The following is a 17,534-nucleotide window of genomic DNA, read 5'->3' as shown; positions in this document are numbered from 1 at the left end:
TCAAACGCGTATTACAATCTATGGTCTGGGCTATACGGCATAATTGGAGTCAGACCTCAAATGCATGTTTATTTAGTGATTCTTGTGCATATCCAAGCCATATCCTACTCATGAGTGTAGAATGCATTAATTATTCATCAAAGGACAATAGGACTACAGCGTGTGATGAATTTAAACGTGTTAAACACTTGGATTAGGCTACTGTGTAGACTATAGGCCTAGCTAGACACAAGTTACACAAAGTGGATAAAATATAGCAAAATATGGCTACTGAAGTGTCTGTTATAATATGGGCTATATTATCCTGAGGTTCTTTTTCTTTTTGGGAGGTCATTAGGGTAATGTGGCAACTTAAAAACCGGTACATGGAGGCGCTGATGTCACGCGCTCTTTGTTGAAGCATGGCAGAGAAAGCTCTCCAAACGTTTTCCTTGTGAAACGAATCCCAATACCTATATGCTACCATTAAAACACAATCCATGGCGTTTTAATGACTCAAAGCAAACAACATTGTTTGAATGAAGCTAAAACTTCAACTTTGATTGGTGACTATGCGTCATGATGGGACTGGTGATATGTTCTGCTTTGTGTGCACAAAAAAAGGAAATACTTCAATTATTACACATGTTTAGGCTAATATTTGAAATGTCTAGGGATATAATTTTTTTCTAGTACCTAAACCTCGTGCGCTACGCAGTATAATGTTGTCATTGGTCTCCGCTACAGACTCCAAGGTGCGCGCGACCTCTGCGTTTGACACGCCGTAAAAATAAAACATAAAAATGCATATAAAAGTTTTTACCTTTTCTCTTTGACCTTCTTCTCCTCCTCCTTTTGAACTTGCATTTGACTTGACTGCTCGGAGTTCCCGAGGTGCGGGTGTTGTTTTCAAGAACTGATGCCATGTAGTGACAGTGGAGAAACGCGCGAAATAACTTGTTCTGCTTCTTCTTAGCAGTTCGTCATATAAAACAGTCCTTGGTGACGGTGTGGATGATTTCAGACTTCTCTTTATTCCCTTGCCGAACTCTTCTTACCAGGGAGTGCGTGCGTCTCGCTGCTAGAGCTCTGTGAGCACAATTACTCCTCCAACTCCTGCAAACCTCTGTCTCGAGAGCGACGGTTGTATTTTCTGGACTGCGCGAGAGCTCACACTGGTGTGATGCCGCCTCCCCTCGCGCAGGTTGTGTGTAAAGCGACGTCTAGTTTTCTGCACCTCTGCGAATTTTGCCAGCAGCCACTTTGAATCCAATCATGCAGGAAGCCTATCTATTTGCTACCGCAAATTCTAATTAGACCCAATCATGACTGTCTCCTTGCTGTGACATCACGAGTAGCTCCGCCACCAACCGCCTGCACAGAGCACGCACCCATTCTTTCCTTCCCTCACTGTCTTGCAAACTCAGCGCCCATTCGGGCTGAGTGATTTGGGTGATGCCTTTCTCGTCCCCCAGGACAAGACATGACAGAGAGGTAAAGATCTGCCTGTGACAGACAGGGTTCTTCGTGGTTCGTTTTCACTGTGTGTCTCCTTACATTATTGTCTGTTTGTGTCCATATTGTGCCATGTAGGATTATTGGGATTCTGAGGGGATTATGATTATTATGTTTTTTCAAGAAACTCGCTTGCTCTCTCTCCCTTTCGTTCTTTACCAAAGTGTAGGTTCTGTAACATCTGGGGTTTTGAGGATTTGAGGATGATACATGCAGTAGGATGCATCATGTGGAATTCCTTGACTTTGACCCTAAAAATGTTAGGGACATGTATTGAAACTAAATCAATATTATTATTATGCAATGTTTCTTTTTTATAATGTATACAGTCTCAAGAGGCATCAATTAAGCAGTAAGGCAGGAGGGGGGTGTGGTATATGGCCAATATACCACCGCTAAGGGCTGTGGTATACCCAACGAAGAGTACCTGGATACAGCCCTTAGCCATGGTATATTGGCCATATACCACAACCCCCGTGCCTTATTGCTATTATAAACTGGTTACTCAACGTAATTAGAGCAGTAACAATACATTTTTTGTCATACCCGTGGTATACGGTCTATACACATCAGCCAATGAGCATTCAGCGCTCGAACCACCCAGTTTATAAGAGACATTATATAATTGTATATATTATTAACATACAGCATTATCCAGTTCAAGACAGCGAAATATTCGTACATTTTTGTAACATACTTATATCATACATGGAGTGGGACAAGATCATATACAATGACTGCATGTTATTCTGTGTAAACAATTATTACTATATATGAGGGCTTGACAGATTCCTTTCTTTGTTTTGTTTACTCACACACTTGAGACTGTATAGTCAGTGCATAGGCCAACGTAACGCCATTTCATTTGTTCTCTGTGTTCTATTTAGGCCGAGAGGAGAGAACAGCAGACGTTATATTACTTTCCACTTGAGAGGTAAAAGTGTTCTGAGTTCTGACAGGTTATTGCCACTGAAAAGTTTGAAGAATATGACATTTTGGCATTTTGTGTTAAAGCACAGTGTTGAGTCTTTCAGAAAGCATTATGTGCTTTCTCTAGCTGGCGGACATTTTGATTCCCCTAGCCCTCAGTGCTCTGTGCTCTCTGCAAGGCCAGCTGTATGGTGAAGGTGCTGTGGTGCCAAAAACAGTCACTATCATACAGAAATCACACAATTCTAACTGCAAGCAAGAGCACAATAACTCAGACTATGTAAAAAAAGAAAAAAGAGTAAAAATACTGTAGCACTACCAACTGTTTCACAATACTGTATTACAATATCCACTACATAATTACTTTTTACAAATATGTTTAATTAACATGGGAATTAAACTAACATAAAAACAAAACAAATATAACCTAAAATCAGAACCTAAAAAACCTTGTGAAAATCAATGATCCAAAACATAAAGCAAACCACCAATCACATTGCCTAATAATAATGCTGATGTTTTCCTGAGAGAAAAAAAACCAAACACTCAAAACATACATCAAGCAGCATCATGAAGGTTTAACCTTCGTACTCCAATTTATTTCACTTCTGACATTAAAAAAAGCCCTGCATTTTCAGAAACCTGACATGTTTGCTGATGTCGGTCGGAAGGAAAAGTCACTTTGAGATTCTTTTGTAATGGCGAGCAGGACTAGGGAGGCTGGAAACGTTTCCTGGATGCCGGAGGGGGGGAGTGGTGCTGCGCTGCGTAGCGTAGCATTCTCAGGTCTGTCCGATGGGACACAGCCTGCCCCGAGGACACCCACAAATATCCATGTAAATTGCAGTTTAAGAGAAATCAATGGAAGTGACAAGTTGCCAATGCCACTATCTGGGGACGTACTGAAGGTGTGTGGGGTTGAACCATTCACAGATAACACTGAGGAGGGGAAATTTACAGCGGTGATGCTGCAGAGGCTATACACTGTTTAGGAAGTCTATGGAGCGCTATGGAGTCCTGTGGCTGATTCCAGGTCAGTTCTTACCCAGATCCAAAGGGTCGCTACACTAGACTCCATACTGCACATTTTCTGTGTTAGAACTGCATCACTGAAGGACCAAAATTTCTCCTATTTCACTTGTTTCCTGTATTAAAGGTTTCTCTCTATTTCCCAAGTAGCATGTGATTGATGTGCATCTGTTGTGTGACTCCAAAACGTTATATACTTCCAGGGCTCTCCAGCTAGTCAGCCTGTAATAGAGTTCTCTATACTGACCTATGTCCATAGCACTGACCTCTCTCCATGGTGCTGACCTCTCTCCATGGTGCTGACCTCTCTCCATGGTACTGACCTCTCTCCATGGTGCTGACCTCTCTCCATGGTGCTGACCTCTCTCCATGGTGCTGACCTCTCTCCATGGTACTGACCTCTCTCCATGGTGCTGACCTCTCTCCATGGTGCTGACCTCTCTCCATGGTACTGACCTCTCTCCATGGTGCTGACCTCTCTCCATGGTGCTGACCTCTCTCCATGGTACTGACCTCTCTCCATGGTACTGACCTCTCTCCATGGTGCTGACCTCTCTCCATGGTACAGACCTCTCTCCATGGTACTGACCTCTCTCTATGGTACTAACCTCTCTCCATGGTGCTGACCTCTCTCCATGGTACTGACCTCTCTCCATGGTGCTGACCTCTCTCCATGGTGCTGACCTCTCTCCATGGTACTGACCTCTCTCCATGGTACTGACCTCTCTCCATGGTGCTGACCTCTCTCCATGGTGCTGACCTCTCCATGGTACTAACCTCTCTCCATGGTACTGACCTCTCTCCATGGTGCTGACCTCTCTCCATGGTACTGACCTCTCTCCATGGTACTGACCTCTCTCCATGGTATTAACCTCTCTCCATGGCGCTGACCTCTCTCAATGGTACTGACCTCTCTCCATGGTGCTGACCTCTCTCCATGGTATTAACCTCTCTCCATGGTGCTGACCTCTCTCCATGGTGCTGACCTCTCTCCATGGTACTAACCTCTCTCCATGGTACTAACCTCTCTCCATGGTACTAACGTCTCTCCATGGTACTGATCTCTCTCCATGGTACTGACCTCTCTCCATGGTATTAACCTCTCTCCATGGTGCTGACCTCTCTCCATGGTACTGACCTCTCTCCATGGTACTGACCTCTCTCCATGGTATTAACCTCTCTCCATGGTGCAGACCTCTCTCCATGGTACTGACCTCTCTCCATGGTGCTGACCTCTCTCCATGGTGCTGACCTCTCTCCATGGTGCTGACCTCTCTCCATGGTGCTGACCTCTCTCCATGGTACAGACCTCTCTCCATGGTGCTGACCTCTCTCCATGGTACTGACCTCTCTCCATGGTACTGACCTCTCTCCATGGTACTAACCTCTCTCCATGGTGCTGACCTCTCTCCATGGTGCTGACCTTTATCCATGGTACTGACTTCTCTCCATGGTACTAACCTCTCTCCATGGTACTGATCTCTCTCCATGGTACTGACCTCTCTCCATGGTACTAACCTCTCTCCATGGCACTGACCTCTCTCCATGGTGCTGACCTCTCTCCATGGTACTGACCTCTCTCCATGGTACTAACGTCTCTCCATGGTACTGATCTCTCTCCATGGTACTGAACTCTCTCCATGGTATTAAACTCTCTCCATGGTGCTGACCTCTCTCCATGGTACTGACCTCTCTCCATGGTACTGACCTCTCTCCATGGTATTAACCTCTCTCCATGGTGCTGACCTCTCTCCATGGTACTGATCTCTCTCCATGGTGCTGACCTCTCTCCATGGTATTAACCTCTCTCTCTCCATGGTGCTGACCTCTCTCCATGGTACTGACCTCTCTCCATGGTGCTGACCTCTCTCCATGGTGCTGACCTCTCTCCATGGTGCTGACCTCTCTCCATGGTACAGACCTCTCTCCATGGTGCTGACCTCTCTCCATGGTACTGACCTCTCTCCATGGTATTAACCTCTCTCCATGGTACTAACCTCTCTCCATGGTACTAACGTCTCTCCATGGTACTGATCTCTCTCCATGGTACTGACCTCTCTCCATGGTATTAACCTCTCCATGGTGCTGACCTCTCTCCATGGTACTGACCTCTCTCCATGGTATTAACCTCTCTCCATGGTGCTGACCTCTCTCCATGGTACTGACCTCTCTCCATGGTGCTGACCTCTCTCCATGGTATTAATCTCTCTCCATGGTGCTGACCTCTCTCCATGGTACTGACCTCTCTCCATGGAGCTGACCTCTCTCCATGGTGCTGACCTCTCTCCATGGTGCTGACCTCTCTCCATGGTACAGACCTCTCTCCATGGTGCTGACCTCTCTCCATGGTACTGACCTCTCTCCATGGTACTGACCTCTCTCCATGGTGCTGACCTCTCTCCATGGTACAGACCTCTCTCCATGGTACTGACCTCTCTCCATGGTACTGACCTCTCTCCATGGTACTGACCTCTCTCCATGGTACTAACCTCTCTCCATGGTGCTGACCTCTCTCCATGGTGCTGACCTTTCTCCATGGTACTGACCTCTCTCCATGGTACTAACCTCTCTCCATGGTACTGATCTCTCTCCATGGTACTGACCTCTCTCCATGGTACTAACCTCTCTCCATGGCGCTGACCTCTCTCCATGGTGCTGACCTCTCTCCATGGTACTGACCTCTCTCCATGGTACTAACGTCTCTCCATGGTACTGATCTCTCTCCATGGTACTGACCTCTCTCCATGGTATTAACCTCTCTCCATGGTGCTGACCTCTCTCCATGGTACTGACCTCTCTCCATGGTACTGACCTCTCTCCATGGTATTAACCTCTCTCCATGGTGCTGACCTCTCTCCATGGTACTGACCTCTCTCCATGGTGCTGACCTCTCTCCATGGTATTAACCTCTCTCTCTCCATGGTGCTGACCTCTCTCCATGGTACTGACCTCTCTCCATGGTGCTGACCTCTCTCCATGGTGCTGACCTCTCTCCATGGCGCTGACCTCTCTCCATGGTACAGACCTCTCTCCATGGTGCTGACCTCTCTCCATGGTGCTGACCTCTCTCCATGGTACTAACCTCTCTCCATGGTACTGACCTCTCTCCATGGTACTGACCTCTCTCCATGGTACAGACCTCTCTCCATGGTGCTGACCTCTCTCTATGGTACTAACCTCTCTCCATGGTACTGACCTCTCTCCATGGTACTGACCTCTCTCCATGGTGCTGACCTCTCTCCATGGTACAGACCTCTCTCCATGGTACAGACCTCTCTCCATGGTACTGACCTCTCTCCATGGTACTGACCTCTCTCCATGGCACTGACCTCTCTCCATGGTACTGACCTCTCTCCATGGTGCTGACCTTTCTCCATGGTGCTGAACTCTATATGGCGCACCCAAACAGAAAAGGAAAATTCTAGATGTAAAACAACAGAAAACCTGTTTCATCCCCATGCTTACTCGACCCATTTCTTACTCTAAATACAGGGAGGAAAATACAACCTTTTTTAATGTAGCTGTTGTATTGTGCACAAAGCCATATAAGTCATAAACGCATGCTATGTGTAGTAACCACATTCATACATCCTGCATGTATTGAACAGCATGATCTTGTTCCAATATGTAAGTGGTATTACTAGTATTCTTATTATCCCTCATGAGTACTACTATAATTTAATATATCAACTTAAATTGGGCATCAAATTTGATGTGATTCATTAGCAATCATTATGTATGTAATATTGTCATTTGATCTTACTCAGCACACCCTTAGGCTAAGCTGTTAATTGTATAATAGTGTCTCAATATGGACAGTCAGGAATAGAGGGAGCTAGTTGCCTCCCATGGAGATGGAGTAGTCTATGTCTCCATAGCAATAGATTAATTCATCATATCACACCACGCCACATGTGCCACGCATCAAATTAACACCACTCCTCTTCAAACAGGTTTCTGCTTGAAACTGATAACAAGCAAGTGCCATAATTAAGCACCTTTTTACCTCTAACATCATCACCTCAATACACTTACGATCATGTCAGCATCACTGTCAGCATCATCTGACTCCATAAGGCTACATTTATACAGGCAGCCCAATTCTGATCTTTTGCCAACAATTCAGCAAAATATTAGAATATATCAGCTGCCTGTACAACCCCAGCCTTAGAAACGTACTTCCTTACTCTCCAAGGTTATAATTTCCCTGGATGTTTCAGAAATAGGAATCAGAAGTAATGCACTATATATGGAATAGGGTGCCATTTCAGACGTAGACCCTTGCTGTTTTCCTCCTCTGTTATGAAGCTCTACTCCACCCACAGGTCAGGGCTGTGGAGTTGGAGGACAGGGTTGGGTCTGGAGTCCGGAGCCCCGTTCCTTTTTCTCTGTTCTATGCGGATATTGGGTGCGTCCCAAATGGAACCCTTTAACTATATAGTGCACTACTTTTGAACAATTCCAATTGGAGTCTGTTCAAAGGTAGTGCACTAAATAAGGGATAGGGAACCATTTGGGAGACAGATATTGACTTTAAGCTTTGTGGGAGGGATTAGGTTCTGCTGTGGCCTTATCTGGCGCTCAGGCTCCTCACACGGGGCTCCTAGGGAGCTTCAGATCTGCCTTCATCTCCCCTCCACAGACATTTCACTCCTACCGCCGCTCCCTAATCCAGAAGACTGCCTCCTCCTTTCCCTCCTTTCTCTTTCCTCTCCTTTCCTTCCTCTCTCTTTCCTCTCATTTCCCTCCTCCTCTCCCTCCACTACTCCACTACTCCTCCTCTCCCTCCTTCTTCCACTGCCTTCTCACTCTCCTCTTCCTCCTCTCTCGCTTCTCCTTTCCCGTCCCCCCACCCTCCACTACTCCTCCTCCTCTCACGCCTCTTCCTCCTCTCCCTTCCCCCTCCTCTCCTTTCCTCTCCCTCCTCTCCTTACCACCTCCTCTCCTTTCCCCCTCCTCTCCCTCCCCTCATGTCCCCCCTCCCTCCTCTAATTTCCTCCTTCTCTTTCTCCACTACTCCTCCCCTCCCTCCTGTCCTTCCTCTACTCATTGTATATTTTCTAATCATGACAAGAGGTTGGGAATGTGTAGTTGTGTACCTACACTGTGGTTAGCCACAGGGTTTACAGTGCATTCGCAAAGTATTTGTGACCTCTTGACTTTTTCCACATTTTGTTACGTTACAGCCTTATTCTAAAATTGATTGAATTGTTTTTTTCCCCTCATCAATCTACCCAAAAATACCCCATAATGACAAAGCAAAAACTGTTTTTTAGACAACAACAATATATATATATATATATATATATTGATATATCACATTTACATAAGTATTCAGACCCTTTACTAAGTACTTTGTTGAAGCACATTTGGCAGTGATTACAGCTTCGAGACTTCTTGGGTATGACGCTACAAGCTTGGCACAGCTGTATTTGGGGTGTTTCTCCCATTCTTCTCTGCATATCAGCGATCAAGGTAAGACCCAGATGCAGACTGTCGAAGTAACACTTTTTATTGTAGCAACAGGGGCAAGCAAAGGCATGTCAAGGGGTCGAAAATCCAGGGAAGGCAACTGTACAGGACGGCAGGTAGACTCAGGTCAGGGACAGGCAGGTTTCAGTAATCCAGAGGTGGAGCAAAAGTACAGGATGGCAGGCAGGCTCAGGGTCAGGCAGAGAGGTCAGGTGGGCAGGTACAGGGTCAGGACAGGCAAAGGTCAAAACCGGGAGGACTAGCAAAGAGAGGCTGGGAAACGATTGGAGCTGACTGGAAAAACGCAGGTAAGCTTGAACAAACAAGACGAACTGGCAACAAACAGACAGAGAAGACAGGTATGAATACACAGGGGATAATTGGGAAGATGAGCGACACCTGGAGGGGGTGGAGACAAGCACAAGGACAAGGACAGGTGAAACAGATCAGGGCGTGACACTGCAGATCCTCAAGCTCTGTCAGGTTGGATGGGGAGCGTTGCAGCACAGCTATTTTCAGGTCTCTCCAGAAATGTTAGATCGGGTTCGAGTCCCTGCTCTGGCTGGGCCACTCAAGGACATTCAGAGACTTTTCCAGAAGCCACTCCTGCATTGTCTTGGCTGTGTGCTTATGGTCGTTGTTCTGTTGGAAGGTGAACCTTCGCCCCAGTCTGAGGTCCCGAGCTCTCTGGAGCAGGTTTTCATCAACAATCTCTCTGTACTTGGCTCCGTTCATATTTCCCTCGATCCTGACTAGTCTCCCAGTCCCTGCTGCTGAAAAACATCCCCACAGCATGATGCTGTCACCACCATGCTTCACCATAGGAATGGTGCCAGGTTTCCTCCAAGCATGACGCTTGGCATTCAGGCCAAAGAGTTCAATCTTGGTTTCATCAGACTAGAGAATCTTGCTTCTCATGTTCTTTTGAGTCCTTTTGGTGCCTTTTGGCACATTCCAAGTGGGCTGTCATGTGCCTTTTACTGAGGAGTGGCTTCCGTTTTGCCACTCTACCATAAAGGCCTGATTGGTGGAGTGCTGCAGAGATGGTTGTTCTTCTGGAAGGTTCTCCCATCTCCACAGAGGAACTCTGGAACTCTGTCAAAGTGACCATCGTGGTCTTGGTCACCTCCCTGACCAAGGCCCTTCTCCCCCGATTGCTCAGTTTGACTGGGCTGCCAGCTCTAGGAAGAGCCTTGGCGGTTCCAAACTTCTTCCATTTAAGAATGCTGGAGGTCACTGTGTTCTTGGGGACCTTCAATTCTGCCCAAAAAATGTTGGTACCCTTCCCTGGGTCTATGCCTCGACACAATCCTGTCTTGGATCTCCACAGACAATTCCTTCGACCTCATTCTGTAACGTCTGCTTCCAACTCACACTCTCAAACACGTAGATCCCCTGAACGCAGCTCAGCTTACTCTTCAGATCCCAATCACCTGAATTCTGATCACCTGTTCACACACCTGTATGTCATTATCACACACTATTTAGTTCAGTTCTTTGCACCCATCACTGTGAAGTGTTGTTTGTTTTGTGACACATGTCTATTCAGAGCTCTGTTTTTCCTGCAATTTACTCCTCCCGTGTATGAAAGTTTTTTTCTGCCTCACTAACGACGCCTTTTGCCTATTCCCTGCCTGTACTTTAGCCTATCGGATTTCCTGTTATCAACCTATTGCCTAATTTCCCGGATGACGTTACTAGCCTTTTCCCTGCCTGTACTGTTGCCTTTTTGGACCCCCTGTGTATGACCTTCTGCCTGCCCCTGGACCCAGCTACCTGCCTCCTCCTGTGGTCCTTTACCAATAAACACCTGCTGCGCCCTGCGCTTGAAACCAGCTCTCTTTCTCCCATTGTGTTTATTACACATGGCTTGGTTTTTGCTCTGACATGCACTGTCAACTGTGGGACCTTATATAGACAGGTGTGTGCCTTTCCAAATCATGTTAATATCAATTGATTTACCACATGTGGACTCCACATGTGGACACATGTCGATTTACCACAAGTTGCAGAAACATTTCAAGGATGATCAATGGAAACAGGATGCACCTGACCTCAATTTCGAGTCTCATAGCAAAGGGTCTGAATACTTCGGTAATATGGTTTTTCTGTTTTTTATGTGTAATAAATTTGCAAACATTTCTTAAAACCTGTTTTCGCTTAGTCATTATGGGGTATTGTGTGTTGATGAAGAGGGAAAATAATATTGAATCCATTTTAGCATAAGGATTTAACGTAACAAAATATGGAAAAAGTTGCACTGTATATGTATTTTTTTATATAGTGCACATTTTATGTTGGTATCTAACAGAATCCCTCGCATAAGAGATCATAACCTCAAGGGTCTCTTCCTGGACAAATAAAGGTAAAAATAATCATCTGTACAATCCAGGAAGTGCAGTTCACCTGCTTTTGAAGTATGATATCTCTTCTGAATGACTTAATTCTTTTCACAACACCATTCCTCATTTATCACATTATAGGTCTTTGAAATGAGTGTCTGTCTAGCATGTGGCGGTCTTGGCTGACCCCAGCATTTGGAAGGCACAGTTAAAGACATTAGTGAAAGCACTGGAATAGCCCTTTTTGGCTCCACCATTCATGGTGGATATGGTTGTACTGTCATAAATAAGAGTGGAAGAAAAAACTATTAACTCTTTATGTCAGCAAGGCTTAAGGGCATTGCAGAATCATTCTGGTTATGAATACAGCGGATTGAGGAAGTGGGAGTGGATCCAGAATTACATATTGTAGTGTTTGCACTGATGTTTACACTAGAAATGACATGCAGTGAATGTAATATGATACATGTAACTGCTTCACATTGTTGCTTCTTCACTGGATGAAACAGAAACGCTGATTTGGACTACCCAGTAATATTTCGTATTTCTAAATAGCATTGCAAATTAGTTTGAATTGTACAACATTTCCCTGAACAAGAAATCTGGGATTCCTCCAAACAGGATTTCTGGAAAACCAGGGAATTTTGTAAGGTCTCTAGGTGTAGCAGGTAAGGCGGAGTCAGGCGCAGGACACAGAGATGAGTTATACACGTAACGTTACTCAAAACAACAAATATTCCAAGAAGGAAATAATTATCAAGCTCACAAATACAGACTAACTTACAATGAACAAACACACACAAAATCATGGGGGAACCAGAGGGTAAAATAAGGAACATATAATTATGGGAATGGAAACCAGGTATGTACAATGAAGACAAAACAAATGGAAAATTAAAAGTGGATCGGTGGCGGCTAGAAAACCGGTGACATCGACCGCCGAACGCCGCCCGAACAAGGAGAGGGACCAACTTCAGGGGAAGTCGTGCCAAATTTTAGGAAAAGTTACTGCATTTTTGCAACCCTATTCCTGAATATGCAAACCCTGCAGAATCTGTGACTTTCAGTATAGTACAAAAAAGTAATTATTTTATAATGTAACACTGGTTTTGGTACGAACACTACAATAACTATGATAGGATCAGAAGGCGTTTTAATTGATGATTCAAGGTTGATTGTCAGGAAAATGTTATTAACATATTCATTTTCAAAAAATCCTATATTATTCTGGTGTTCTACGTAGCCTTCGAATATTAACTGGTTTATTTAAATCAAACAGGCAGCCTGAATAGGAACTAACATTATTGCCCTTAATGTCACATAACATTATCTACACCGTAGTTCCACACAATGGCTCCATTGTGTCCTTTACTGAGTGGGGCTTATCAGGGAAAGACAGGGAAGGAGAAAATGGTAAAAAGAGGAGAAAATATAAATGAGGTCTCTATTTACCTACTGAAGGAGAGAGTTCTATAGAGTCTGCAACTTCAGGGCACTGAGTAACTTACCTATCCTTAACTAACTACTTGTGTTACGTTTCCAGGCTTTTGCCCTTTTGTTGGTGTTTGGTAGGTGTGTTACAGGCAGATATAGAACTAAATCTGTTGTTACAGTGAGAGGGAGGTGAGTAGAGTAGAGCAGGTCCTGGGGTAAGGCTGTTTGTTGTGCCAGTACTGATCAGCTCCTTGGCTGCAGGTGAACTATACAGCTGCATTTGGATTACATTGCTCTACTCGACTCTACTCATTCATGTCAGGTACAGTGTGAGAGAGTAGAGAGCACTCACCCTGACTGGGGTTCAGAACAGATGATTCACACACTCCGGTGGAATATTGGATGAAGGAAGGGGAGAAGCTGTAAGAAGTGAGTGGTATGGAGTCTCCTTGATTGTTCTTTGTATGGTTAGAAACCAGTTGAGCTAGCATTGTAACTATAACTTTAATAACTTCTCAGCGAACTGGGAACATTCCCAGAACATTAGCTTAGATTAGATTCCCAATAAGTTCTAGTTAGGGTTTTATCTAACCTTAGGATGATAACATCCCAAAAACATTCAGAGAATGTTCAGAGAATGTTTTTTATCAAATCAATTTATCAACAATGTTTTAGATGAAATATCCTTGGAATGTTCTCCGAACATTCACTAAAATGTGCACAACCTCTGTAACAGCCACCAGAGCTGGATTAAGAAATCACAGGCCCCCCACACACACACACATTTCCCGACACACCATAATTTTCTGTAAACAAATGCGTACACCAAGATGCAATTTGATGCGTGGTAAATTTACTGTTGAAGGAAAAGCCCCTTTATAAAAAAGCAATTATAACATTGGTGATGGAGCATAGGCTACAGATGAGCATAGGTGTTTTTAGGACTTCCAAACATGGGGAACATTTGTAACCAGGGTCCGGCGTTTTCTTTGCCTTTTAAAAACACTTTTCATGCAATTTTACGTAATTTACATGAAAGAAGACATTAGCTGAATCTTTTTTAATACCACACTAATGACCAAAATCAGTGGCTACTCTGACACTGACAAACTAAGATCCATCTGGTCTTGAATTCAAACAAACAATAGCCCAGGCCAATGAAGCGACACACATAACGTAAATATTGTATGTACAGTACCAGTCAAATGTTTGGACACACCTACTCATAGGCTACTGCCAAGACTAGTGCATTGGCCAGTTGTAAGGGGTAGTTGTAAGGGGTGCGTACTGGCGGCAGAGAAGTCAGGCGCAGGAGAGCAAAAACTGTGTTACAACAGCGCAGTTTAATAATAAAAATCACTGTAAACAGAACAATCAATACAATGGGTACAAAAACCTGTCGCACACCCGAAATAAAGTGCACAAGCACTTACAATAAACAATTCCGGACAAGGACATGGGGGGGAACAGAGGGTTAAATACACAACATGTAATGATGAAATTGAAACCAGGTGTGTGGGAAGACAAGACAAAACAAATGGAAAATTTGTTCTGCGGAAGTCGTGACAGTAGTAGCCTATGGCTTCATCTTCATTATTAGGTGAGTCAGTGTGTGTCACTGGAAACGTTATTTAGTTGCGTACTGTAGCCTATACTATATATACATACAGTACCAGTCAAAAGTTTGGACAAACCTACTCATTCCAGAGTTTTATTTTTTCAACATTGTAGAATAATAGTTAAGACATCAAAACCATGAAATAACACATTTGGAGTCATGTAGTAACCAAAAAAGTGTTAAACAAATAAAAATACATTTTGTGTTTGAGATTCTTCAAAGTAGCCACCCTTTGCCTTGATAACAGCTTTGCACACTCTATTTGTTACTACAAATAATCCATGATATGGGGATAACGGATAATTCTCCTGTATCATGCTTAATTACACCAACAGAAAATATTTCTTGGCCCAAGCAAATCTCTTCTTCTTATGAGAGCCAGTTTCATCGTACACTTAGTAACATAATATGGAGAATAAACAGAGCGCATCTTCAAGATCCGAAATGTATTAAATACAGAAACGAAAAAATACCTTTACCATTACAAATGTAGCCATAGAGGGCAGAGAAAAGCATGACCCCCAACATCATTTGGGATGCTTTTAAGGTGTACATTAGGGGAATGATAATCTCATACTAGGCAAAAGTTAAATCTGATTTAGAAATTAAAATTTGAGAAAAATAAATCACTATCTTAGAAACAAAGCCCATAAAAATCTTTACGATGTCAAGGTAAATAAGAAAATAAAATGTCAGAACTTTAGAAAGAACATGATCTTTTAGTTTCGAAGAGAGCCAACAACTACAGGTTAAACTCAAATAAAGCATACTATTTAATGGCAATTAAATCTGGAGGTAGCGGTCCTGCTGCTGGGTTGTTGCCCTCCTACGGCCTCCTCCATGTCTCCTGGTAGTGCCTCCATGCTCTGGACACTACGCTGACAGACACAGCAAACCTTCTTGCCACAGCTCGCATTGATGTGCCATCCTGGATGAGCTGCACTACCTGAGCCACTTGTGTGGGTTGTAGACTCCGTCTCATGCTACCACTAGAGTGAGAGCACCGCCAGCATTCAAAAGTGACCAAAACATCAGCCAGGAAGCATAGGAACTGAGAAGTGGTCTGTGGTCACCATCTGCAGAGCCACTCCTTTATTGGGGGTGTCTTGCTAATTGCCTATAAATATCACCTTTTGTCTATTCCATTTGCACAACAGCATGTGAAATTTATTGTCAATCAGTGTTGCTTCCTAAGTGGACAGTTTGATTTCACAGAAGTGTGATTGACTTGGAGTTACATTGTGTTGTTTAAGTGTTCCCTTTATTTTTTTGAGCAGTGTATATTTTGAGATGTCCCCACAATTTTCCCACCAGACTGTTCCCAAATGAAACATTCTGGGAACCTTTAAAGAACAGATGCAATGTGTTCTAGGAATGTTCTTGCAACATCAGCCAAATGTTTAAAGCAAACATTCTATAATCATCACCCCCACTGGACAGTTTTTGGTTTGCTGGGTACATCATGAAAATACAATTTAATCCATTTGAGTTTATCGCTTTCTGTGAGTACGTTTTGTAATTTAGCATTTGCAGGGTTAACTGTTCCAAACAGCATTCCATTGACCTGACACCATGATGCTATTTGGGGCATATGCTGTCTCCTTGCCCTGTTACTGAGGTCTTTGTGATTTACACGGTCAAACATTATTAACTGTAGTGGTTTTAACCTGACAACAAACACAGGACAAGGACGGGAGTGAAGGTCAAAGCAGCTTCACACAAACAGGGCAAACTCTTGCTTGAGTCTGCTACTCAAATACAGTGTACCAAACAGATTGGACAACAAAAAGATATATAACATACACATCACAGGTTTGGCTTGATTTTTAAAAGAAACACAGGAACAAAACATGCTTTTATGTGCTACTCATTAATACAACATAATTCAATGTGAATAGGTAACTGACATGATGTATGATGTGTCTTGCTTTACATATTCCTATGAATGAGTTCAATTGAATAATCAAATACTTTCTCAAATACTTCGTTAAAAATGTAGTCATCGTGTACAAGGTCCCGTGCAGCTCAGTTGGTAGAGCATGGTGCTTGCAACGCCAGGGTTGGGGGTTTGAATTCAACGGGGGACCACTATCAAAATGTATGCACTCACTACTGTAAATCGCCCTGGATTAGAGCGTCAGCTAAATGTAATACTGATGGTTGTTGTTGAATAGCAATGTATGTTTCACACTGTGGTTCAAAATGACCCCCTGACCTTACATTTCTCACCCCCTACTTGGGTGAAATGAGTAAACAGAGGCTAGCTCATCATTCCCCACAGATCCTCAAAGGCCTTGAAGTTCCTCTATATCACATTTTGAAGACTGAGATTAATTGCCTCTTTTACATCCTGACAGTAATCCTTGAAAATGCTTCTTCTTCTTCTTCTTCTTCTTCTTCTTCCTATAGCTCTGAGCACAGCCATGACAAGACAGCTAGCACCTCAGCCTGCCTCCTGCCTCCTGCCTCCCTCCCCACCACTACACCAGCAACTCAGCTGCCTGTATCCCTGCCCCCCTCTCCCTCCCTAGCTCTGACTGGAGAGGACTAAATGTGCTTCCCAAATGGAACCCTATTGCCTATATAGTGCACTACTTTTGGCCAGAGCCGTAGGGTCCTCATTAAAAGTAGTTCACTATAAAGGGAATAGGATGCCATTTGGGACATAACCAGAGACAGGATATCATCAAGCTAAGCTAGAATATATCACTAATATTCTTCATGACACCCTTCCTTCTCCTTCTAAACAACTGGTTCATATTTTAATTATGTAACTTCCTGGGTCTGTATTTGCAAAGTGTCTCAAGAGTAGGTGTGCTGATCTAGGATCAGTTTTATTAAGACAGGGGGACCTGATCCTGATCCACTCCTACTATGGCGCTTTGCGAACACAGGCATAAATAAATAAGACATGAAAAATACGCATCTGTTTCAGATTCAGATTGGTCTCCATGGGATTTTACGATATTAAAAGTTGAAAAGAATATTGCATTGCTTTAATTAATGAGTTTTTGTTATCCATGCTTTGTGATCATCATAACATACGGTCCTTTTGTTTCGTAAATCCTCGAGAATCCAGGCAGACGTAGGATTTAAACACTTGCTACAGATGCAGAGTGATCATGATGAGGTTGGTGGGAATTGGACATGTTTTGCATGGACCCTGCTATACAGCATATGCTGCCCACGGCCTTATCAGAGGTCGTGCAGAACTT

General features: G+C 43.8%; 1 protein-coding gene and 1 long non-coding RNA gene across 2 annotated transcripts in view; one reads left to right on the top strand and one right to left on the bottom strand.

The window, feature by feature from the left end:
• adarb2 (adenosine deaminase RNA specific B2 (inactive)) overlaps nt 1-1,235 on the bottom strand; it is a gene marked incomplete in the record, with an annotated part of 187,916 nt that extends 186,681 nt beyond the window's left edge. The window contains 1 exon segment of the mRNA XM_055881333.1: nt 803-1,235. Within this exon segment, the coding sequence (XP_055737308.1) occupies nt 803-905 (103 nt within the window).
• A 150-nt stretch (nt 1,236-1,385) lies between these two features.
• LOC129822861 (uncharacterized) lies at nt 1,386-17,308 on the top strand. The gene is made up of 3 exons (XR_008754542.1): nt 1,386-1,473; nt 2,382-2,428; nt 16,729-17,308. It is a non-coding gene; the product is annotated as an uncharacterized LOC129822861 (long non-coding RNA).
• The last annotated feature ends 226 nt before the right edge of the window (nt 17,309-17,534 follow it).

Source organism: Salvelinus fontinalis, chromosome 25 (assembly GCF_029448725.1).
Source record: "Salvelinus fontinalis isolate EN_2023a chromosome 25, ASM2944872v1, whole genome shotgun sequence".
Classification (NCBI taxonomy): domain Eukaryota; kingdom Metazoa; phylum Chordata; class Actinopteri; order Salmoniformes; family Salmonidae; genus Salvelinus; species Salvelinus fontinalis.
Note: the sequence above shows the minus strand (reverse complement) of the source record. Positions and strands in the feature narration are given on the sequence as shown.